Source organism: Protopterus annectens, chromosome 9.part0 (assembly GCF_019279795.1).
Source record: "Protopterus annectens isolate FY-2018-M chromosome 9.part0, PAN1.0, whole genome shotgun sequence".
Taxonomy (NCBI): Eukaryota; Metazoa; Chordata; order Ceratodontiformes; family Protopteridae; genus Protopterus; species Protopterus annectens.
The window spans coordinates 1889424856-1889450965 of NC_056743.1; the positions used below are offsets into that span (position 1 = coordinate 1889424856).

The 26110-nt window shown below is 42.4% G+C and overlaps 1 protein-coding gene across 1 annotated transcript in view; it reads right to left on the reverse strand.

The window, feature by feature from the left end:
* The window catches only part of LOC122812305 (venom factor-like), a 1464680-nt gene that overhangs the window by 1363045 nt on the left and 75525 nt on the right, over positions 1–26110 (reverse strand). The window contains exon 4 of the mRNA XM_044084707.1: positions 13122–13268. Coding sequence (XP_043940642.1) covers positions 13122–13268 — 147 coding nt within the window. The remainder of the gene's footprint in view (positions 1–13121; positions 13269–26110) is intronic.

Consider the following 26110-nt stretch of genomic DNA (forward strand, 5'->3'; position numbering starts at 1 on the left):
TCCTGAAGGTGTTCATAGGTTCATAGGTTCATACTAGGCTATCTGCCCAAGGGCATTTATAAGCCTAGCCCATAGTTATGTGGCTTTCGCCACCCCTTTAGTTTGAATAAAACTATGCCTATTATTTTGCTGTGCCTCTGCCAAGCAGTGACACTGAAGTAATCCCTGGGGTATATCTGCGATCTCCCATCCATTGGTCAAGATTCCTCTTGAACAAGGCCAGCGAGGTGCTCTGCCTCACATGTACTGGGATTTTGTTCCACAGCATAGGGAGTCTCTGGGTGATGAATCTGTCCCTCAGCACGTTCTATTAATAACCGTGTCAAGGTTTAAGTCTCCCCCTTGTGGTTCTGAGGATCTAGATTTTTTGAGGTGAAGCATATTCATCAAATCTGGGTTTGACATGGCCTTATATGTCAGGCACAGGTCACCTCTGAGCAAGCGGTATGAGACTGAATAGAGCTGGAGTTCTTTCAGTCGGGCAGCATAAGACATATTTTTGAGACCCTTTATCCTTTTGGTGAGGAACTTTTGAGGCCTTTCCAGCTGCTGCAGGTGTCGGAATAGAATGCATTTATAGAATGCATTTATAAAGGATTCTGTGGTCTGGGCCGTATTTTCCACAGGCCCGGGGGCTTTGAAGGATTCCACCTCAGTTTTGAGGAGTGTGGAATTTGCTTTAGAGAAGTTTTACACTGTGGTTTTCTGGGCAGGGGGTGGGGTCAGGATGTGAATATCCAGTGAGATTAGTTTATGGTCTGATCTTACCAGTGAGGGATACACTTCTGGTCTGGAGCACAGAATCCCATGTTGGTGATGATCAGGTCCTGTATGTTTCCTCTCTTGTGGGAGTGGTAACAAGTTGTTCCATAGCATTTGAGTTTATAAATTCTAGGAACCTTTAGGCTAGGGTGTTGGAGCTAGAGTAATGCTCCCAGTCTATGTTTGGGTAGTTGAAGTCGCCCAATATAATGGTGTTTGGAGAGACCTTCATATTTTCCAGTGTTCTCAGGAAGGCCGAGTGGGGTTCCTGGGTTTGGGAGGGTGGTCTGTAGCAGGCTATAAACTGGAAGGCAGTTTTACCCACTGTTAGTTGCACATGGATAGTCTCTGATGTTTCGTGCTGTGCCACCAACCTGGAGGTTTGGGTATCTTTGACGAATATTGATACTCCCCCTCCTTTTGTGGTTTGGTCCAAGTTTTGGGGCCGAAAAGCATGGTATGAGGTATAACCTGGTAGTGCTCTGGTGCTCTTGGGAGCCTTGAACCAGGTTTCTGTTACTGCACAGATATCGATGTTCTCCATGCTCAGGAGAGTTTCGAGTGCGTGCATCTTGAGATTTAGACTTCTGGCATTGAGTAGCGTTATTCTTAGTTTCTTATCCCTTGTGATACCTATGGAGGTGGGTTTGTCTTTTGAGCCTTGCCTAATAAAGGCACTATGGGGGTGACAAGAGCCTTTGCCAATACCCAAAAGTCCAGGGGTGACAGGTGCAAGCCTCAGCAGCACACAATATACAATGAAACAATTAAATAGACAGAAAAATGAAATGCAGTACAATCTTTAACACTGCAAGTTTGTACTTAACTCAGCTAGTAATGCAGTTGATTGTAGATATGTAGCAGAAGCCAAACAACTCAGATAATGAGCAGTAATAAATTCAAAGATATGTGACTAACACTTATAAAAACAAGTAATCTTCCACACAGAGAAGTTTCTTACACTGTTTTGACTAAAACTTATAAATACACAGAAACCCTCTAGGCTAAGGGTTTAACACTGAATATCAATGAATTGAAGCACAATAGCCCCCACTAACTGTGGATATAAAGAGAGACCACAGTATTCTATGAAACAATTAAATATAAAAATAAATAACTAGAGAGAGAGAGACACAGACCACAATATTCAATGAAACAATTAAATATAAAAATGAAATGCAGTACAGTCTTTAACACTGCAAGTTTGTACTTAACTCAGCTAGTAATGCAGATGATTGTAGGTATGTAGCAGAAACCAAACAACTCAGATATTCAGCAGTAATAAATTCAAAGACATGAGACTTAACACTTATAAATACAGAGAAGCCCTCTAGGCTAAGAATGTAACACTGAATATCAATGAAGTGAAACACAATAGCCCACACTAAGCGCAGCAACAGAGAGAGACCACAGTATTCTATGAAACAATTAAATAGAAAAATAAATAACTACAGAGGGACACAGATACAATATTCAATGACACAATTAAATAGAAAAATGAAATGCAGTACAATCTTTAACATAGCATGCCTGTACTTAACTCAGATAGTAATGCAGTTGATTGTAGGTATGTAGCAGAAGCCAAACAACTCAGATATTGAGCAGTAATAAATGAATTATTGAAATGACTAATTTTATATAATTGCTGGCTGACTTCAGAGTTCATAGGTTCATACATTCATACTAGGCTATCTGTCCTAGGGCATTTATAAGCCTAGCCAGAGTGTGTTTGGCTTTCGCCACCCATTTTAAATTAATTTTGCTATGCCCTTTTTCGAGGTTAGTATACTGTGTCTCTGTTAACAGTGACACAGAAGTGATACCCGGGGTAAACCTACGATCTCCCATCCACTCGTCAAGATTCCTCTTGAAGAGAGTCAATGAGGAACTCTGCCTAACCTGGACTGGGATTTTATTCCAGAGTGAAGAGAGCCTCTGGGTTATGAATCTGTCCCTCCAGCATGTCCTATTTATTTCAGTGCTGGGTTTCAAGTCTCTCGAGCGCGTAGCTCAATGGGATTTGGATTTTCTGAGGTGTAGCATGCCCATTAATTCCGGGTTGAACATGGCTTTATACGTCAGTCACAGATCGCCTCTGAGCAGGCAGTATGCCACTGAGTAGAGCTGGAGTTTCTTTAACCGGGCAGCATATGGCATCTGTTTCTACCCTTTGATCCTCTTGGTGAGGTACTTTTGGGGTCTTTCCAGTTGCTGCAGGTGTCTGGTAAGGTACATCCTAAAAGGGGCATTGTACTCAATTATGGGCCTGATGAGGGATGAGTAAAGAGGCATGATGACCTAACCACTTTGGACACGTGGTTGTCAAATGAGAGATTGCTATCAACTTGGGTCCCCAGGTCACTAATTACTTCTTCCGTACTTAATAGATTACCACCTATGTAGTAATTTGTGGTCACTTTGTTTTTGCCAAAGGGGATGACTATACACTTTTTGGTGTTTAGCTTGAGGCCATGGCTCTGGCACCAGTTGTCTGTTTCAATGAGGCCCTTTTGGAGGATGCTTGTGTCGGCTGGAGAGTCGATTATGGTGCCCAGTTTGCAGTCATCTGCAAACTTGGTCAGCCACAGTCCTTCCGTCTTGGCCTGTACCTCTGAGAAATATATACCGAACAAGAGAGGTCCCAGGACTGAGCCTTGTGGGACACTACTTGTAACTGGTTTGGAGTCTAACATGCCTCCAGCAATTCTAACCATGTGGATTCTGTCCTTGAGCCAGCTTGCAACCCATCTAGTAACATAGGGTTTTATATTTAAGCTGGTGAGCTTATCTATAATGCCAGAGTGTGGTAATGTATCGAAGGCTTTTGCGAGGTCCAGGTAGGCTGTGTAGATCACCTTCCGCTCATCAATGGCCTTGGTGACTGTTTCAAAGAAATCAACCAGGTTTAAGAGGCAGGATCTGCCCTTAACAAAGCCGAACTGGGTAGGATCCAGTGTCTGTTGGTCCCCAATATCTTTATTTATGAGGTCCATGATGATCCTTTCCATAGCTTTGCAGACCAAGCTAGTCAGGCTTATGGGGCGATAGTTTCCAGGATCTGTTAAGGCACCACCTTTGTGGAGAGGGACCACTGTTGCTGTATGCCACTCTTTGGGTACATATCCTGTAGTAAGGCTGAGAATGAACAGTAGTTTTATGTTTGGGTTTAGCTCTTCTTGGAGTTCATGTAGGACACAGCCTGGGACACTGTCTGGTCCCATTGATGCTGTGTTTTTTGCTTTGGAGAGGGCGGCTCTTACCTGAGCATCTGAGATGTCAGGGGCAGCACACTGCTGGGATGGATATTTGCCGTTTTGGGGTGGGGGGGGGGGTTTGCACTGAACCTGTCAGCTAGGATGTTGGCAATGTCTGTGGGTTCGGTGTATTTTTTTTCATTTTGTACTAATTCTGTGCATATCTGGGAATTCACACCCAGGTTCCTGACATAACTAAAGAAAGCCTTGTGATTATCCTTAGTGTCCTGTGCAATTTTTCTCTCTAAGCTGGCCTTAGACAATTTTATGAGTGCCCGTAGTTTTTTGCTAATACTGATCAGAGATGCCTTCCCTTTTTGGGATTTTGCTCTATCATGTAGTAGCTTCCTCCTTCTATTATACAGTTTGTTTATGGCTGGGGTCCACCAGACAGGACATCTGCCTTTGGAGGATTGGGTCTTGGTTTTATTTGGGATTGCATGATCCATGCATTCCTGAAGGTGTTCATAGAATGCATTTATAAAGGATTCTGTGGTCTGGGCTGTATTTTCCACAGGCCCGGGGGCTTTGAAGGATTCCACCTCAGTTTTGAGGAGTGTAGAATTTGCTTTAGAGAAGTTTTTCACTGTGGTTTTCTGGGCAGGGGGTGGGGTCAGGATGTGAATATCTAGTGAGATTAGTTTATGGTCTGATCTTACCAGTGAGGGATACACTTCTGGTCTGGAGCATAGAGTCCCCATCATGTTGGTGATGATCAGGTCCAGTATGTTTTCCTCTCTTGTGGGAGTGGTAACAAGTTGTTCCATAGCATTTGAGTTTATAAAGTCTAGGAACCTTTAGGCTAGGGTGTTGGAGCTAGAGTAATGCTCCCAGTCGATGTTTGGGTAGTTGAAGTCGCCCAATATAATGGTGTTTGGAGAGACCTTCATATTTTCCAGTGTTCTCAGGAAGGCCGAGTGGGGTTCCTGGGTTTGGGAGGGTGGTCTGTAGCAGGCTATAAACTGGAAGGCAGTTTTACCCACTGTTAGTTGCACATGGATAGTCTCTGATGTTTCGTGCTGTGCCACCAGCCTGGAGGTTTGGGTATCTTTGACGAATATTGATACTCCCCCTCCTTTTGTGGTTCGGTCCAAGTTTTTGGGCCGAAAAGCATGGTATGAGGTATAACCTGGTAGTGCTCGGGTGCTCTTAGGAGCCTTGAACCAGGTTTCTGTTACTGCACAGATATCGATGTTCTCCATGCTAAGGAGAGTTTCGAGTGCGTGCATCTTGAGGTTTAGACTTCTGGCATTGAGTAGCATTATTCTTAGTTTCTTATCCCTTGTGATACCGATGGAGGTGGGTTTGTCTTTTGAGCCTTGCCTAATAAAGGCACTATGGGGGTGACAAGAGCCTTTGCCAATATACGAAAGCCCAGGGGTGACAGGTGCAAGCCGTCCCTAGCGAAGCATCATGGCTTGTCGAGCATGTCATCCCAGGCTGACAGGCATTGGATCCCCTTTGAATGACACCAATACTTAAGCCAATTGTTGAAATTGATCATCTTGTCTTCATATTGTGGCATCATTCTTGGTGAGGGTAAGATGCTACTCAAGGTCAGGGTCATACCAGCCTGGGCTACATGCTCAGAGAGCTCCTCTATGTCTCTTTTCATGTAGTCCAGGGAGGTATGTCTCAGGTCATTCACACCAGCATGGACAATGACTGAGTCATATTTGTACTTGCCTTGGAGTGACCTGAGTGCTTGTGTTATGTGGCGGATCCTAGTGCCCGCCAGACAGCTCACCGTGACCTTCACCTTGTTCAGCCTGGTGAGCGGGACGTCAGTGTGCCTGACGATAGAGTCACCTACTACAAGTCTATCAGGTGTGTTGTTTAGCCTTAAGAGCTGCGACTGTTCGGCACACTGGCTTTGTGAGCTATGTGTTGCAAGTGTTTTGTTTTGGGGTAGCGGTTGCTTGGGTGTCTGCTTTGGAGGTCTCTACTGCTTAGGCAGATTTTTATTTAGAGCCTCCAAGTATGTTTTTGTTTGTTTATGTATTTGGTTTGCTGTCGTGGTAGGTCTATGTGAGACTGGAATTATAGTGAGTGTGGTTTCCTTCTTCTCCTGACTGGTTATGCCAGTACTGAGTTGAGGGAGCTTAGCCTCCAGTTTGGCTATATGGTTGCATCTCTCACATGTGTTGGAATTTGTTGGGAGGAGGAGAGGGTTGTCTGTGTACATGAGGCAGTTGTAACATTGCCTCAAGATTCCCAGATTCACCAGCTGTACCAGAGAGGAGATTCACAACTGACCTTTGGACATGCTAGAATAGTATTGGGAATTCCTTTATAATTGAAAATAAAGGGCCAATGGGGAACAAGGTACTCAAGGGGAGTTTGTGAAGGTGTAGTGCTTTAAAATTTTTTAGTGCTGACTTATATAATTGCTTTAGTGAGCAAGTGCCAGGCTTTAGAGTAGGAATAGGGTGTTTATTATGAGAACTAGATCAGTTCTAAGGGAAAAAGTGAAGAGCAGACTTTATAGAGCCGAGAATGGTTTAAACCCAATTAAGCGGTGCTGCCCGATGCTGCGCTATGTGCAAAATCGCACAAAGCAGCGCTAAAGCGGGTTTTATACAGGGGGACTTGAAAGAGCTAGAAATTGGCCCAAAACGGCCACTAGACTACTAGATTCTAGTGCTGGGAACACTCCTCCAGGGATAGATAGGCTGCTCTAAGCTCCCCACTGCCACTGGTGAACAAAGAAGCCTCCCTTTATCAAAGAAAGGAAATGGGCAACACAGGAACTTTCCAAAAGTCCAGAATACAGCAAAGCCTGTATTTGGACTACTCTAGGTCAGGAAAGATGGGAAACAAGGATCATTTTTTTTTTTTTTTTTTTTGCAACAAACAGCAGGAAAATGCAATAAATATGTAACACAGGCTAGCACACTTGAGTGTGTAGCCTCAACAGGTAAATGCAACAAACAGGACAAACTTTAAAAGTGCAGGTGCAAAAACAACTTTAAACAGTTTAAAACAGTTCAAGAAGCAGAAATACTTGCACTGTTATTTTTGCTTCACTGTATAGTTTTTCAGATTTCTGGTGAAGGTGTTTTTTTCCCCTACTCACCCTCCATATTTCTTTCTTGTTGTTTAAATTTGGAGGCTTTTGCAGTTGCCCGCCCCCACTGTAGATTTGATCTGGGACACTCCCCCCAGCCCCATCTCTTTACCTTATTCTACCTAATAAACTCCTTCTGCATTGTTTTTAGTCATTTTTAATTTAATTGCATTTTTAAACTGTTTAGGCTAACATTGTTTCCTACCTTTCCTGTAACTAGTGTAGTCCAGATTCAGATTTGCTGTATTCAGGACTGTATGTAAGCTTCTGAGCCCCCCAAGCTTTCTGTGTTGGAGGGAAGCCTTCTAGCTTATCAGTGGGAGTGGTAAGCACTAGATAACTTGTCTACCACATAAGGAGTGGTTCTGGCCCAGAAATTGTAGTTATTGACTGTTTGGGCAGTTTTCCATCTCACTCAACTTTCTGATTTAAAAGCCCCATTTGCACTTGTTTCCCCCCTTTCCTGTAACTAGTTTAGTCCAGATACAGATTCTTAGTTTTAGCACTTGAATTTGCTTATTCATGATCAGCACTTGTTCAGAACTTGTAAGCACTAAATAAACTACTAATTACTACAGCACTCAACCTTTCTCGTTACCTAGAGGAAAACAGTTTTGGTACTTACTTTCCTCACTTGCTTAGAGAAAAACAGCTCTTATACTCACTTACCTCTCTTATCTAGAGGAAAATATTTTTTTTTATTCAGGAATGTCCAAGGGTCAGCTTCCAGTGTTCTCTCCTGTATATCTGATGAATCTGGGCATTTTGGGGCAATGTAGAAATTGCCTCATGTACACAGACAACCCTCCCCTTCTACCACCCAACACAACAACATATGAGAGATGCACTTATCTAGCCAAACTGGAGGTAAAGCTCTCTCCAATCAAGAATGAACTTGACAGTCAAGAGGAGAAGGTAAACACTTGCACCACACCACACTCATCCCATAGTCTCACTAAATCTACACCACCAAACTCCACACATAGAAACACAAAAACATTTGCAGAGGCTCTCAATAATAATCTGCTCAAGCAACAGAGACCTCTAAAGCAGGAATCCAAGCAACCTCCACGATCCAACACAACACAAATGATGCATAGCCAGCAGACTCAGTGTGCCACTCAACCACAGCCAATAAGCAAAACAACGTACTCAACACACTAGTCATAGGTGACTCTATAGTCAGGCACACTGATATCCCACTCACCAGGCTAAACAAGGAGAAGGTTACTGTCAGCTGCCTGTCGGGTGCCAGGATCCAACACATACCCACACACTCAGGTCACTCCAAGTACAAATATGACTCTGTCATTGTCCATGTTGGTGTGAATGACCTGAGATGTACCTCCCTGGATGACATGAAAAGAGACATAGAAGAGCTCTCTGATCTTGTAGCCCAGGCAGGTATGACCCTAGCCCTGAGTAGCATTCTGCTATCACCCAGAATGATACTGCAGTACAAGGACAACATGATTGACTTCAACAATTGGCTAAGCATCTGGGGTCATTCTAAAGGGATCCAGTATCTGTCTGACTGGGATGACATGATCGACAGACCACGATGCTTTGCCAGAGATGGCCTGCACCTGTCACCCCTGGGATTCCAGAAACTGGCTAAGGTTCTTGCCGCTTCTATAGTGCCTTTTTTAGGCAAGGTTCAAATGACAAACTCACCACCGTAACAGGAACAGGCAAGCAAATACTGAGGGTGATGCTACTCAATGCTAGAAGTCTAAATCTCAAAATGCACTCACTCAAGGCACTCCTTAAAATGGAGAACATTGATATCTGTGCAGTGACTGAAACCTGGTTCAAGGCTCCAGACCAGGCTATAACTCATACCACACTTTTCAGCCACCTAACCTGGACCAGAACACCATATGCGAAGGTGTGTCCATATTCATTAAGGATAGCCACACCTCCAGGTTAGTTGCTCAGCATAATGCATCCGAGGTTATCCAAGTGCTACTAACTCTGGGCAAAACTGCAATCCAAATTGTAGCTTGCTACAGATCCCCCACCATGCCCCAGGATTCCGACTCCTCTTTTCTTGATGTGCTGGAAAATATTAGGGTTCAACCAAACACCCTAATAATGGGCGATTTCAACTACCCCACCATTAACTGGGAAAACTACTCATGTACCAATTCCTTCACTCAACGCTTTTTGGGATTCATAAACTCTAATGCCCTGGATCAGCTTATCCACATCCCACCAGGGGCAGCACTATCCTAGATCTAGTCATTACCAATATGAGTGACCGGTGTTCGACACCTGAAGTCAATGCCTCATTGGTCCGATCCGACCATAAGCTAATTAATCTAGATATACACATCCTGCCCCCACCCCCATTAAGGAAACCATTGTAAAAAATTTCTCCAAAGCCAACTTCATGCTTCTTAAGACAGAAGTGGTGAACTTCATGACACCCATGCAGATGGACAATACAGTTAAGACTACTGAATCCTACACAATTGCACTTTATAAGCAATTACATGAGTGCATGGATTGTGCTTTCCCAAACAGAACCAAGATGCTATCCTCAAAAAAAGGAACCAGTCTGGTGGTCCCCTGCTATAAACAAACTGTACAACAGAAGGAAGAAACTGTTGCAAAAGAGAGTAAAATTCCATGACTGGAGGAGCTCCCTGGTCAGCCTCAGTAAGAAGCTGTGATCCCTGATAAAATCTTCCAAAGCAAGTTACGAAAACAAAATTGCCACTGATTCTAAAGACAACCACAAAACATTCTATAGCTATGTCAAGAATTTCAATGGCAACATTCAGATCTGCTCTGAGTTACAGCACAATGGCATTAAATATACAGATCCAACTGATATTGCCAACATCCTGGCAGATAGGTTTAGTGCTAACTTTACCCCCCCACCCCCTAAAGTGCCCATCTCTATACCAGAAGAATGCAAAGTTCTTGTAATCACGGCTGCACAGGTAAAAACCACACTCTCCAAAGCCAAGAACACAGCATCCATGGGACCAGACAACATCCCAGTCTGCATTATACATGAACTACAGAACAAACTTGTACCCCACCTAAGTACCATGTTCAATCATAGCCTCACCTCAGGCTTTGTGCCCGCTGAATGGTGCACAGTGATGGTTATCCCACTCCACAAGGGGGGAACCACCATGGACCCCTGGAACTACCACCCCATTAGCCTGATGAGCCTGGTCTGCAAGGCTATGGAACGTATCATTATGGAACTTATAAACAAAGTCATTGGTAATCTCTAAACTCTGGACCCACCCAGTTTGGGTTTTTAAAAGACAGACCTTGTCTCAAAAACCTGATAGACTTCTTTGAAGCAATCACCAAAGCTGTAGACGAGGGTAAGGTGGTTCACACAGCCTATCTAGATCTTGCCAAGGCTTTTGACATCATCCCCCACTTGGGAATTATAGATAAACTCAATAAACTAGGTATAAATCCCTATGTCACAAGATGGGTTGCCAAATGAATCACTGACAGAACCCACACTGTGAAAGTAGCAGACTCCAAATCCAACTTCAGACCAGTGACAAGTGGAGTAGCACAGGATTCAGTCCTGGGTCCTCTCCTGTTTGGTATCTACTTCTCTGAAGTACAGGCTAACACAGAAGGTCTTTGGCTAATGAAGTCTGCAGATGACTGCAAACTAGGAGCCATAATTGAAATTCCTAACGATGTGGACATCCTACAAAAGGGCCTCACTGAGACAGATGCCTGGTGTCAAAGCCATGGCCTGAAGCTCAATGCCAAAAAGTGCATTGTCATCCCCTTTGGTAAAAACTCTGTACCCATGAACTACAACATAGGTGGTAGTATACTTAACACTGAAAGTGTGATAAGAGACCTTGGGGCATAGGTGGACAGCAGTCTCTCAGTTGATAATCACATCACCACAGTGGTCAGAAATCCTTCTACATGGCACACCTCATCACAAAAGGTTTCTCATCCAGAAAAACGAGGTCATTGTTCCCCTCCACTCATCACTCATTAGACCCATTATAGAGTACAACACCCCTTTGGGTATGTACCTCACAAGACATCTATAACAACTGGAAAGGCTGCAGAAATACCTCACAAAGAGAATAACTGGCCTCAAACAGATGCCCTACGCAGACCGTCTTAAAAAAACTCCAGATTTACTCCACTGCATATCACCTACTCAGAGGTGATCTCTGCCTAACATACAAAGCTATGTCAAACCCAGAGCTGTTAGACATGCTCCACTTAAAGAAATCCCTCCAAGCTACACACTCTAGGGAACTAAACCTTGCCACCACAATACACAGAAAATGCTGGAGGGATATATTCTTGTCCCAGAAACTTCCCATACTCTGTAATAAACTACCTATCTATACCAAACAAAGCTCCTCATTAGCACTCTTCAAGAAAAATATTGATGATTGGATGGGAAATAGGAAATTCACCCCGGGGATCACTTCTGTGGCTCTGCTCGACAGTGGTACAGGAAAATTATTTTCTTGGGTGGCAAAAGCCGGGGTATCTTTTTGGCTGGGCTTTTATAGGCCCTAAGGCCGATAGCCTAGTACCTACCTATCAACCTATAATATGAATATGAATAAAATTGCATGAATTATTTAAATACTTCCAACAACCACCCCCACCCCCAGCAAATTCTAAAACTTGTTGTTAGATGTTTGTTATTTTTACAAGGAGGCTGTTTTGCAGGAATTATTGGACCCTCAACCCAAAAACATGGGGGGGGGGCTGCAGCCCATACGTCTGCTACTTATACACACTAACTCCAGGATAATGACACCTCCGAGTGGAAGGAAAACTCTGAAACATGGCAAGCTCAGACTTAATATATATTTTCCTAAATTTCCAGGATAATTTCTGCAATTTCAAGGACTGTATTTACCCTTTGTTAATTTTTCTGCAGTCACCCACATACATGCATACCTACATACATACCAAATATGCACACATACATGTATATATATATATATATATATATATATATATATATATATATTATATATATACATTATATATATATATATATATATATATATCTATATATATATATATATATATATATATATATATATATATATATATATATACATACACATATACATCAAAATGAACCCATATACTGGTTCCCTTTAAATCATCGAATGTTCAGAACATCGAAGTTCTGACCATCGAGACCAGAACATCGATGTTCAGAATATCGAAGGTTTAAATTGGAAGTGCCAGGTAAGTGAGATTGTGGAATGATGGGTGTGTATGCAGGGCAGCAAGGTACCCTGCATGTTGTGTGTGTGTGTGTGTGTGTGCCATCTGAGTGTTGGCATTGCAGGTAGGGTATGGCAAATCTCCCGTTTAGCACTACTGCATATAGCAGTAAATGGGAGATCTCCCTTACTCCACTGTAGTGCGATCTTGGAGTTGGAATATTAAAGTAAGAGGGTGTGGGGGGTGCAGGGGGGGTGAAGCCCCCCTGCATAACATAGTGTTTGTGATTTTTTTTTTTAAGGTTCATTTCGAATTTTCGATGTTCTGAACATCGATGTTCTGGTCTTGATGATCAGAACGTCAATGTTCTGAACATTCGATTATTCAAAGTGAATCCATATATACATATATATATATATATATACACATGTACACACACACACACACACACATATATATATATATATATATATATATATATATATATATATATATATATATATATATATGCATACATAGAGGTGCACAAATGCAGCATTGGATTTGTTCTGTCAATAGTGTTTTTTTACCATGAATGTTATATTACAAACAACTGTGTTTGTAACAACATATGTAATGACTGCTTTCATCTTACCCTTTTAAAACATAAATAAAAAACAAAAACTGTTAGGACCTGAAAATTCTGGTAGGAAGCATTGCAATGTGTGCCTTGTAAAATGATTCTTACTGTGATATGCAAGCTTTGTACATTGCCTGGTGTACTTATACAAATGGCATATCAAACTTAGACAAGATAAGTGTCAGTGATACGTGCCTTCTAGATCGATTCTTACCTTGATCTGTAAGTTTGGTTGTCCAGCTGGTGTATTTATAGTGAGCTTTGCTGTTCCTTCTCCATGTGTCATTCCTCTAACGCCACCTGGCTCTGCTACCACAGGGATTCTGTTGGCAGGACTACCATCTGGATTTGTTACATAGACCTAATAAAAATAAAGTAAAATAAAAGGTAAAAACACGTGTACTGTTCAGCTTGTTACCTTCCAGTTTCTTATGTGTTGTGCAGTAACTGTTTATCTGTTAACTGGTTATTTTACAGTAAAGCTCCCTAATCAAGCTTCCTTTTATCAAGTATTTTGGTTTAGAACCTTATTTCTGGGAAACATCCTTTTCATCCACGCCACTTTTCAAGAAGCAACTAAGAATCTTCCTAAAATCACAGTGGCTATGCCCTTGCACCAGTCCAGAATGATACTATCTCCTCTTGCCTGACCTCCATTAATGTCTGTTATACCTACTTCTTGTTGCTTTGTTGTATCTCTATGTGTTCTACAGAATACGCACTCTTCCCATGGAACCAATATATTAATAAACTTTCTGTTGCTTTGTTCCTTCTCTGTGTTCTACTGAAAAAATACACATCCTACACAACCTATATATGTAAAAAAAAAAAAAATGGATCTGTTTACAAAACGTTTTTACCCATGTCTGACAATAAGTGCATTTGTTAAATGTTATGATTTAACTGCTATGTAATTGTTTTACTCGCGATGGAGCTTTTCTCCCCAGGCCTCTGCTGAAAATGGACATATATCCAGTCGGGCTATCCCGGTCAACAAATGTAAAATAAATAAATAAATAAAATTTCAAGCCACGTACAATTCTGAGCTAAAATGCACTGCAAGCCACGATCTAACTTATAACCCTAGTCTGTCTCAGGAACTTATTCCAAGCAATGTTTCAGCCTAACCCAGAAACACATTGCAAGATTAGTCAAGTATTAAATTAATGGAGAACCTTATTCCAGGCCAAGCCTTCTCTGATTCTGGGTCACCTAAACATCGAAGTTTTGCTCTGACCTCAGAAGGTTTCCCTTCATATGACTGAAACTACAAAAGCATGAAACTCATAAGCCTGAAAACAAAAGCCTGAAAAGTCAAAAGCCTGAAAAGTCTAAAGCCTGAAAAGTCAAAAGCCTGAAAACAAAAGCCTGAAACTCATAAGCCTGAAAAGTCTAAAGCCTGAAAAGTCTAAAGCCTGAAAAGTCAAAAGCCTGAAAACAAAAGCCTGAAAAGTCAAAAGCCTGAAAAGTCTAAAGCCTGAAAAGTCAAAAGCCTGAAAACAAAAGCCTGAAAACAAAAGCCTGAAAAGTCTAAAGCCTGAAAACAAAAGCCTGAAAAGTCTAAAGCCTGAAAACAAAAGCCTGAAAACAAAAGCCTGAAAAGTCTAAAGCCTGAAAACAAAAGCCTGAAAAGTCAAAAGCCTGAAAAGTCTAAAGCCTGAAAACAAAAGCCTGAAAACAAAAGCCTGAAAAGTCTAAAGCCTGAAAACAAAAGCCTGAAAAGTCAAAAGCCTGAAAAGTCTAAAGCCTGAAAAGTCAAAAGCCTGAAAACAAAAGCCTGAAAACAAAAGCCTGAAAAGTCAAAAGCCTGAAAAGTCTAAAGCCTGAAAAGTCAAAAGCCTGAAAACAAAAGCCTGAAAAGTCAAAAGCCTGAAAAGTCTAAAGCCTGAAAAGTCAAAAGCCTGAAAACAAAAGCCTGAAAACAAAAGCCTGAAAAGTCTAAAGCCTGAAAACAAAAGCCTGAAAAGTCTAAAGCCTGAAAACAAAAGCCTGAAAACAAAAGCCTGAAAAGTCAAAAGCCTGAAAAGTCTAAAGCCTGAAAACAAAAGCCTGAAAACACAAAAAACACATACACTGACTTTAAACAACAGAAACCATATTAATTTCCACTTAGTATAAGCAGGGGGGCAAGCCCACCTGCACCCCCCATGTGGGAGGCTGTGCCCTCTCACACCCCTTGCTACTTAAATATATCAACTCCAGGATTGCACTTCATTACACTAAGTGCAATCTTGGTGTTGGTATATTTAAGTAGCAGGGGGTGTGGGGGGCACAGCCCCCCCCCCACAGGGAGGTGCAGGGGTGCTTGTCCCCCTGCTTATACTTAGTTGAAATTAATATAGTTTCTGTTGTTTAAAGTCAGTGTATGTGTTTTTTGTGTTTTCAGGCTTTTGAGTTTCAGGTTTGTGACTTTTCAGGCTTTTGTTTTCAGGTTTATGAGTTTCAGACTTATGTGAATTCAGTCATATGAAGGGGAACCCTCAGAACCAAAGTCTAAGTAAATTTCTACTCCAACACAGGACACATTTCATGACAAGTCATATTCTGATCTAGAACCCTATTATAATCTGAGTTCTACTCCTACTAAAGGCCATATTGCATGGCAAGTCTTATTTTGATACACAAGCATATTCCATGCCAAGTCCTTTTCATAGGTTTATAGGTTCATAGAAGGTTAATAGGCTAATGGCCCTAGAACCCTTATAATCCTAGCCATATTTACCCTGATTTGCCCCAATTGTTGGTGGTTAGGTGAGTGTATTTTGCAGAGGTAAGGGTCTAGGGTAGTTACTACCAACTTCCTTTGTCCAGGAGGGACATTGGTGCCACCCCAGGAGTGAATTTGCAGTCACCCAACCACTGATCTAGGCTGCATTTGAAAAGGGTCAGTAAGGGGCACTGTTTCACATGAACTGGAACCTTGTTTAGAGAAGTGGAGTTATTTGGGAGATGTTTCTGTCTCTCCAGTATGACCTATTCATGTCAGAGGCTAGATTAAGATCCTTGGATCAAGTGACCCTCATGCAGTTTGATTTACGAATGTGTAGCATTTCTATCAGGGCTAGGTCAGATACTGCCCTGTATGCCAGGTATAGGTCACCCCTTAGCAACCTGTGGGAGACAGAATACAGTGACAGGGCTTTCAGTCTTTCCATGGAAGACTTACTTTGTGTTCTCTGTAATTTCTTAATGAGACATCTCTGTGGTCTCTCCAATTGTTGTAGTTGGCCAATGAGGTACAAGTAAAAGGGAGCATTGTACTCAATTATTGGTCTGATGAGGGCTGAGTATAATAGAATTATAACATCCTTAGATCTATATGCGATGCCTTTACTTATAAGATGTGCCACATAGAAGGACTTCCTTACTACTGGTGATCAAAGTTCAAAGTTCAGGCTGCTATCAAATTGAGTACTCAGATCACATATCACTAGGACTGCACTTAGGGGGTGCTGTCTATAATGTAATTAATAGTGGTGTCAGCTTTCTCAAAGGGAATAATAAAGCATTTTTTTGCATTTAGCTTTAATCTGTGGTTTTGCCACCAATCATTTGTTTGCATTAACCCTGTCTGCAGTATATTAACATTATTGGGTGCTCTCAATTGCTCCCAATTTGTAATTGTCAGAAAACTTGGTTAGCCACAGGCTGTCCAAGTTTGCCTGAACCTCTGGGAAATAAATTCAGAACAGTAAGAGGCCCAGCACATAACCCTGTGGTACTGGTGACTGGTCTTCTGCTAGAGGTGAAGTCACCCACTTTGACAGTATGTATCCTGTCAGTGAGCCAGTTGGTTACCCATCTGGTAATGTAGGACTAATTCTAAATTAGAAGAGTTTCCCTATAATGCCTGAGTGGGGTATTATGTCAAATGCCTTAGCTAGTTTACGATAGGTGGCATGCATAGTCTTCCCCTTGTCCAGGACCTTAGTAATTTTTTCAAAGAAGTCAACCATGTTTAAGAGGCATGAGATTAAAAATGTCCTTGTTAATAAGGTCCATAATGATTCTTTCCATGGCTTTGCAGATGAGGCTAGTCAAGCTTATATTATTATTACAGACCTATAATTCCCAGGGGCAGTTGATGGTCCCCCTTTGTGTGGAGGGATTACTGTTGCTGTGTTCTATTTCACTGGAACATGGCCAATTCACAGACTGTGCTTAAAGAGGGAACCAAGTGGGTCCGCAAGGGCAGGTTTTACGTTGTTTAAAAGGCAACCTAGGATGTTGTCCGGCTCCAATGCTGCCATGTTTTTTGCATTAGAGAGCACCAGGATGACCTGCTCTCTAGAGATACTAGGCTGAGGAATGATGACAGGGATACTTTGGGGATGACAGGAGGGGACAGAGGTCGAAGTTTGGTCCAAATCTGTCAGCTAGCACGTTGGCTATTACCTTTAGTTGAGTATGGGTGGTGCCATCTACAACCAGTTCAGCTGGTATTCCCTTTTAGATTTCAGACATAGTTAAAGAATGCCTTGTGATTTTTCTTAGCTAGGGAGGCTATTTTTGCTTCATAATTAGCTTTGGAGGACTTGACAAGATCTTTCATTTGTTTGTTTTACTAGAGAGGGCTTTCTTCCTCTTCTGAGCCAGTTCCCTCCTGTTCCTGGACATTAGTTTCCTTCTCTTGTTGTACAGTCTGTTTATAGTAAGGCTCCACCAGGTTGGCTTGTTTTTTTTGGCAAGACCTGGTTTTAATCTGGTCAGATACAGCCGATTCTATACAACTGCTTAAGTGATTGTACAGGGCATTACTGTACACCTCTGTATAGGAGTCTATGTTATCTGCATTTGAGGGGGCTTTGAAACTTCTTATGCCATCACTTAGTAGGAGGTAATTTGTATTTGAAAAATTCTTAAGTGTTTTTGAACTTGATGGGATATTTAGTCTTATAATTATATCAAATGAAACTGATTTATGGTCTGATTTTACCAGTGAGGACATCACAAGGGGGGGGGGGGGTCCAATACCCTCCCTTGTTAGTAAGTACTATGTCCAGGACATTTGATCCTTTTGTGGGTCTGCCGACTAGCTGTTCCAGAGCATTTGTATTGACAAAGTCCAGGAACCTCTGAGCCAACATGTTTCTGGTCATGTATGTTTCACAGTTGATGGTAGGATAATTCAAATAACCCATGAGAGGGTGTTAGGCTCTATGGCAAGTGACTCCAGTAAGTCCAAATATGGCAGCATGCTTTTCCTGTTTCATGGTGGGGGACCTATAAATAGCTAAGAAGTAGTAGGGGATTTTGCCTATAGTTAATTGGACATGGAGAAGTTCAAGAGAGTCATACTGTCTGACCATTCTCGAGGTGTACTTATTCTTAATGAAGATTGGTTCTTTCATGCTCAGTTTGTGGTTTAAACATATGGAAGGCATTGTAGCACTGCATGGCTGGGGTGCTTTCTGTATCTTTGATCCATGTCTCGGTGACTGCACAGATGGCAGTATCTTCCAAAGTGAGGAGTTCTTCCAGGGAATACAGTTTCTTGTTTAGACTTCTAGCATTAAGCAGCAGTACCTTCAGTTTATCTAGAACAGATTTTGTTATATTGGTAGGGTGGTTATTTCGACACTGCCTACAAAAGGCACTATAGTGATGGTTAATGCCTTTGCCAGTATACGAAAGCCTAGACGAGACAGGTGCAGATAATCTCTAGCAAAGCAGTGTGGCCTGTCGACCATCTCTTCCCAGGCTGACACATATTGGATCGCCTTGGACTGACACCAAAAGATAAGCCACTTGTTAAACTCAATAATTTTCTGTTTGTATTGTGGAAACATTCTTGGAAAAGGTAGAATATTACTTAAGGCTTGGCTTATACTTGCCTGTGACACATAATCTGATAGCTTAGTCATGTTTGTCTTCATATAGTCCGGTGAGGTATGTCTGAAGTCATTCACCCTGCTTTAGTTTATGCAGGCTTGAAATCTTTTCAGCCAAAGACAAAGAGCCAGAAATTTACTGTGTATTTAAATATCACTCAAGAGACAATTTAACAAAAAAAAAAAAATAGCACGCAAAATGTGCAGCCTAGATCATTTAAGTGACTATCTCTCACATAAAACAAAAACACCAGGCCAAGCAGATTTCTTAAAACAGAAAACAAAATGGAGGAGGTAAAACAGAAAGCAGCTCTATTATTCACAGACAAAAAGATATAGTTTTACTTTTCTCACCCAGCAGTGAATCACCAGGAGTGCTTAAGTTCATGCAGGCTTGAAATGTTTAAACCATATTTCATTTTAAGTCCTTTATCATACCCCATTCTGCTCTATTTTATACACTCTGATTCATCATTGGTATGACTCAAACGTTAGTTTTACACCAAAACATATTATGTTCTAATTCCTACTGTGCACTACTCCACTAAAGAGAAAAGCTCAGTAAGGTTCCAGATCCTACTTGAATTAAACCTTTCCTTACATGAGAACTCTGCACAGATTGAAACTATACTCTTCTTCAAATTATAGGAAGTCTTGGCTGGGCCTCCAGCTGGAGTCAGATAATCACTAGTGAAGTAGTTGAAAGCTTCACATGTGAGCATATCATTAGTGAGGCAGACTGGACTGTAGCCGCATTAAAAATCATCTGGTGATCTTCCACTCTGGCTATGATCTTGCTTTATATAACAGTGTCGTGAGGCATGTGTACTGAAGCAGGGTGTGAACAAGATATAAGAAACAGAAAAGGAGTGGGCTGTTCTAACCATGCTTGCCGCAGCCAAATGTGCTACCTGATTATGCACACCCATCCATCAATAGATGTCCTTCTCCGAAACCTTGCCCAGCCTTTGAACTGTAAGAAGGGTGGAAGCATCTAGTTTGTCATACTGCTGCAGACTAGGGCAGTGCCAAATGCCACATTTTGTTACTCTCCGTTGGACCTGCCCAGTGGCTCCCCTGCCTTCATCTAATTGACACATTATTTTAATTTGGGGTGAAACCCAGGCAAGCCCAGGCTGCACAATAGCCCTTCAACTCTCTTCTGCCCTGGAATCCTTATTCACCAGTGTTTTTTGTCTCTAATGCTAGTTGGGTGGTAAGGAGTGGGACCGTATCAGGTTCAGAGAGGTGACCTACCCCTTTCTCCCCATTTTTCCATGTATGTTCATCCAGCATATTCTGCATGTTAAACATGGAATGAAGACACTGTGTTGTCCTTTACATTTGCAAGGTACATAAGCCAGATGGACAGTCTCCACCCACTATCAGAAAGTTACTACAGGAAGAGTTCTTCTGTCTCTACTGGGAGATCATGTTCTGCTTCAGTGCCCCTGAGTGTGCACCAGCATGCACCCACCCCCACTGGAAGACATTAGTGGGCACCTCCCCTGATTCATCACTCCCCCTGCTATTTCTATCACACCTGAGCCATCCTGGCCATAGTTAGGGCTTTATACCAGTACCAAGGGTCCTCAAGGATACTACAGTTGAAGTTCTGACAGAATCCCCCTCCTCCCAAAAAAATAAATAAAACACTGTGGTCTTCTACACACTCTGAAATGAAATGCATTCTGGCTTTGGAGCAAGTGTTTTTTAAGGTTATATTTGGTCTCATTCAAAGTCCTATTTCAGGGAAATATTTGCTTAAATTTAACTATTGTTCCATCCTGAAACAAGTTAGTTTGAAAATGAGCTGTAAGATAGTCGGGAAATGAAATAGTAGCTCTGTTTTGGCTAGCACAAATATCTGACTCATTAATGCTGACCAGTTTGTACAGATGCTGCTGCGCAATAACCTGGGTGGTGCCTCAGATGTTCATACTATCAGCATGCATCAGCTCAGTCCTGTCTGTGGATAAACAAACTTTAAACAAGCGTTTTACTGCCACCCCCAAAAACCATAGTGATGCCTCAGATGTTCATACTATCAGCATGAATCAGCTCAGTCCTGTCTGTGGATAAACAAACTTTAAACAAGTGTTTCACTGCCCCCCAATAACCTGAGTGATGCTTCAGATGTTCATACTATCAGCATGCATCAGCTCAGTCCTGTCTGTGAATAAACAAACTTTAAACAAGTGTTTCACTCCCCTCTCCCCCCAATAACCTGATTGATGTCTCAGATGTTCATACTATCAGCATGCATCAGCTCAGTCCTGTCTGTGGATAAACAAACTTTAAACAAGTGTTTCACTGCCCCCCCCCCCAATAACCTAAGTGATGCCTCAGATGTTCATATTATCAGCATGCATCAGCTCAGTCCTGTCTGTGGATAAACAAACTTTAAACAAGTGTTTCACTGCCCCCCAATAACCTGAGTGATGCCTCAGATGTTAATACTATCAGCATACATCAGCTGAGTCCCGTCTGTGGATAAACAAACTTTAAACAAGTGTGACACTGCCCCCCCCCCCCAGTAACCTGATTGATGCCTCAGATGTTCATACTATCAGCATGCATCAGCTCAGTCCTGTCTGTGGATAAGCAAACTTTAAACAAGTGTTTCACTGCCCCCCAATAACCTGAGTGATGCCTCAGATATTCACAGTATCAGCATACATCAGCTGAGTCCTGTCTGTGGATAAACAAACTTTAAGCAACTGTTTTGCTGCCCCACCCCCCAATATCCTGAGTGAAGCCTCAGATGTTCATACTATCTGCATGCATCAGCTCAGTCCTGTCTGTGGATAAACAAACTTTAAACAAGTGTTTCACTGCCCCCCCCCCCCGCCACAGACACAGACAAGAAAGTACAGTTGTGTACACTTACCATAGATGTAGATGTTCGAGTGTATTCACTGTTGAAGTTATTACATTTGGGTTATCTGCCTACAGGTAGTCATCAGCCGGCCTGAATACCAGACTCTTGGATTCCTGCATCAGATGCTGTCTCTTCTTCCATGACGTCAGGTCGCCAGGGGTATAAAACATGCATCTGATGCCATTACATCAGTTTTTCCTGGCCCCAGATGTCAGGTGCCCCTATAATGGGAAGCAATCATATGTTATGTTAAACCTCCAACAAAAAGCAAATACATCAGAAAGCTCAAATATATCAAACAAAAAGAAAAGTTAGAGCCAAGAGAAGTCAGGGGGCTGGAGGGTGGGTAACCAGGACTGCAACAGTGAATACACTTGAACATCTACATTTATGGTAAGTGTACACAACTGTACTATGTTCTTCATGTTTCACTGTTGCATTCATTACATTTGGGTAGATTGCCAAAGTTAAGAAAGGGAGGAGGAAGTTAGAGAGCATTAGGGCCAGCTATTAAACCCTGCAATACTGCAGTGGCAAAATCAGCTCAGGATTTCAAAAAAATAGGCATGTGGTAATGCTTGGTGAAGGTATGATCAGATCTCCAGGTAGCAGCTTCTAGGATGTCCCTGGTAGGGACCCCTCTGAGAAAGGCTGTAGAGGTAGATGCAGCCCTGGTGGATTGTGATCTTATCCCCTGTGGGGTAGGTTTTCCATGTTGCTTATAGTAGAAACAAATGCAATGGGCTATACATTTAAAAATGGTTTGCTTTGAAATGGCCTTCCCCTCTGCCCCTGCAGCAAAGCCAACTAGCAGCTGTTCAGATTTTCTGAGAGGCTTAGTCCTGTCCAAATAAAATCTAAGTTGTCTGTGCACATCCAAAGAGTGCAGAATTTGTTCTCCTTTGTTTTGTGGATTAGGGAAAAAGTTGGGGCCACACTAGACACCACTTTGGGTATAAAGTAAGAATTGGTCCTGAGGGAATCCCTGTCTGCATAGAAGATAATGAATGGCTCCACTGCCATGAGGGCCTGTAATTCAGACACTCTTCTTGCTGAAGTGATGGCTAGATGGAAGGCTGTTTTCCAAGAAAGGAATTTCAACTCTGTAGTTGCAGCTGGTTCAAATGGAGGGAGAGTGAGCTTTTCCAATACAAAGTTAAGGTCCCAGGCTGGAGTAGGGGCTCACCCTGGGGGGGGGTTAAATTTTTAGCCCCTCTGAGGAATTGCTTTAACAGGGGGGTAAGATAAGAAGGGTGGTCCAGCATTATAATGTGGTGAAATTGCAGAGGTATGAATTTTAATTGATGTAAAGGATAGGCCCTTGTGGAGAATTTCTGTTAAGTACTGAAGAATATGAGGTAAACTGAGCACTGTAGTGCCCATGCCCTGGGTCTGGCTCCAGGAACAGTATCTTTTCCACTTTTCAGCATAGGATTTTCTAGTACTAGGCCTCCTTGTCTCCAGAATGACATCTAGCACCTGCTTACTGAGGAATGCTGGGGGAGAGCTCAAGGAATTAGCAAGGCTGCAAGGTTCAGGGTTTGAAGCGGAGGGTGCAGAATCTGGCCCGCCTCCTGGGACAGCAGGGAAGGTGTCTAAGGTAGGTACCATGGACCCAGTAGTATCATACTGCTGAAGACAGGGTACCAGTGCTGGTGAGACCAGTCTGGTGCAATAAGAATTGTCCTTGGTTTGTCCTGTTTTATCTTTAGCAGGACCTTCGAAAGGAGAGGCAGAGGGAGGAAAGGCATAAACTGAGAGGCTTTCCCAGGTAAAGGACAGGGCATCCACTTTCCAAGCTTGACTGTGGGGAGTCCTTGTGCAGAATTTGTCCAATTTGTAGTTCTAGGGGGGAGGCAAACAGGTCTTTCTCTGGAGTCCCCCATTTGTTCCTCAAGAGGTTGAATATTTTTGGTTCCAGTTTCCATTCATGTGGGTCCATGAGATTTCTGCTTATGTCATCTGCCAGTGAATTTTGCTTGCCTGGCAAGAATTGAGCTTGTAGGTGCACTTGGTAGCTCAAGGCTGGGTTCCACAGAGCCATGGCTAGTCTGCAGAGAGGGTACGAGTGGGTTCCCCCCTGCTACATAACTGTGGTGTTGTCTAACTTTACCAATAATTGTCCTAGAAGGATGTGGTCCTTGAAGGCTGTCATGGAATTCTGTACAGCTAACATTTATTTTTGGTTGATATGCAGGTGCATCTGACTCGAGCTCCATTTGCCCTGAATGCACTGCCCTGCCAAGTAAGCCCCCATGCATAGTCGGATGCATTTTTAGTCAGGGTTTGGGCAGCAGGAGGTAGATTGAAAGGGAGCCCCTTGTTGAGGTGGCAGGCCTCTGCCCACCAAAGGAAGTCTGTCTTTATACAAGAAATGATAGGAATCATTGATTCCAGGTTTTGAGAATGTTGACATCATAGGCTTTTTAGATACCATTGCAGTTTCCTCATATGTAGTCTTGCATATGGAATTAGTAGAATGCAAGAGGCCATAAACCCCAGGGCCTGCAAAATTTTCCTTGAAGATGGCTGGGTCTTTGTGGCCAGTAGTAAGTAGGCTGTCAAATAAACTTGTTTCTTTGGCGTGAGGTAAGCCATCTGGGAAGTTGTGTTCAAGCTTGCTCCCAGCAATACAATTTGTTGGCAGGGTACTAGATGAGATTTATTTTCATTTATGGTGTACCCCAGCGAGGTTAGAAGTTTCTTTATGAATGCCAGATGTTTTAATAGCATGTCCTGGCTTTCTGCCTGAATCAGGCAATCGTCCAGGTATGGGTATATTTGAATATTTCTCTGTCTGCAAAATGCAGTGGCTGGAGCTAGACAGTTTGTGAATACCCTGGGCGCAGTAGATAAGCCAAAGGGAAGTGCAGAGAACTGATAGTGCTTGGAGCATCCTCTGAAGCGTAGGTATTTCCTGCAAGATTCCCTTATTGGAATGTGCAGTTAAGCTTCCATTACGTCTAAGGGTGCCAACCAGGCAGCTTTGCCCAGCATAGGAAACAGCTGTTGAAGTGTTAGCATTTTGAATTTTGGGATTACCAAAAAGGTGTTTAGGATAGACAGCTGTAATTCTTTATCTTCAGCACAGTCAGGAATCAACATCCTTTTCTGTTTAAGTAGTCCCATAATATGCTGCTGATACTTTAACATATGAAACTGGCAATTTAAGGCCCTAATGGCCAAAATAGCAGAAGTGTATACCTTCTTACACCATCTGTCCAAGGCCCTGGTATCTCTATAAGAGGGGGTAGGGTTTTTGGCAGCAGTAGCCTTAATGCCCTTTGGTCCTTGGGAAATGGTCACTGGATCCACAGTAGGATTCTTGAAGAGGAACTTGTGAGAGTCAGGTTATCTGTAATACCTGTCAGGTTTTCTGGGAGTTGGAGGTAAATTGTCTGGGGCCAAGCTAGATTCCAAGAAGGTATCATCTACAATGTCCAGAACAGGAGGGATAGCTAAAGGCCTGTGTTGAGGGAGGAGTAAGAATTCCCTTAGCCTCTTTTTGGAGTCAGAGTAATCCTGGCTTTCCCAGCAGAAATGCTCCCTAGGAGTGTGCAAGGTTTCACCAAAAGAAAAATCTTCTGGAGGGGAAGCAGAGGGAATGGAATCCTCTGCATCAGAATCCTCACATGTAGATTAGAAAAATCCTGGTAATCAGAAGAAACAGAAATTCCACAATCCTGATCAGAAGAGTCAGAAGGAAAATCAGTTCTAGGTCTCTGAGAGGGGGAAGGCTGGCTTCCCCTAATTAAAGTAATAAGGTCTTCAGCCATTCTAAGCATTTGTTTTTTCTAAGCATATGGGCCTGACAATGTGGTTTAGATGTCGGTTTTCTAGGTGTGGGTCAAGTTTTAGGCCTTGATGAAGATGATGGCATCAGTTTAAAATGCAAATCTGTAGGCCTGAACACATTCCTCAGAAGCCAGTGCCTGCACAGTGGCTCCGGACCCATCCAAGGTAGAGACATCCACAGGTTCTATAGTCGAAGAAGCATCTCGTGGCATACCAGACTCCAAATGGGTCTCAGTAGAAGCTTGTGAATTGGAAGTAGCGGGTATCAGGGGCTGCAAAAGCACCTCACTGAGTACCAGTGAACTGGTGACTAGCGTAACAGAAGTGTCATTGACAGTTTTGGACCTATGCGGTCTGTCTCTGTCTTTATCCTTATATTTTTCCGGAATATCTGTAGTCAGATGGCTTACCGAAGTCATTTCTGGAAAATTAAACCGAGTACCAAAATAATTTGTTGTGAAAATAGACCTATGATGAATAGTTCAGGGGTTGAATAAGGCACAAAACTGACAGCGAGGGAAGTCGTGGTCTGTGCCTAAGCAAGGAATGCAGTACGAATGAAAATCTTTATGAGGTATTTGCTTTCCACAGGTAAGACAATTGTTAACTTTTGCTGACATCGGTTAAGAGTAAGAAAAAGGATCCCCAATGGGGTAATTAGCTTTTTTCGAAGACTTCAGTTCTGAAACTCGAAAA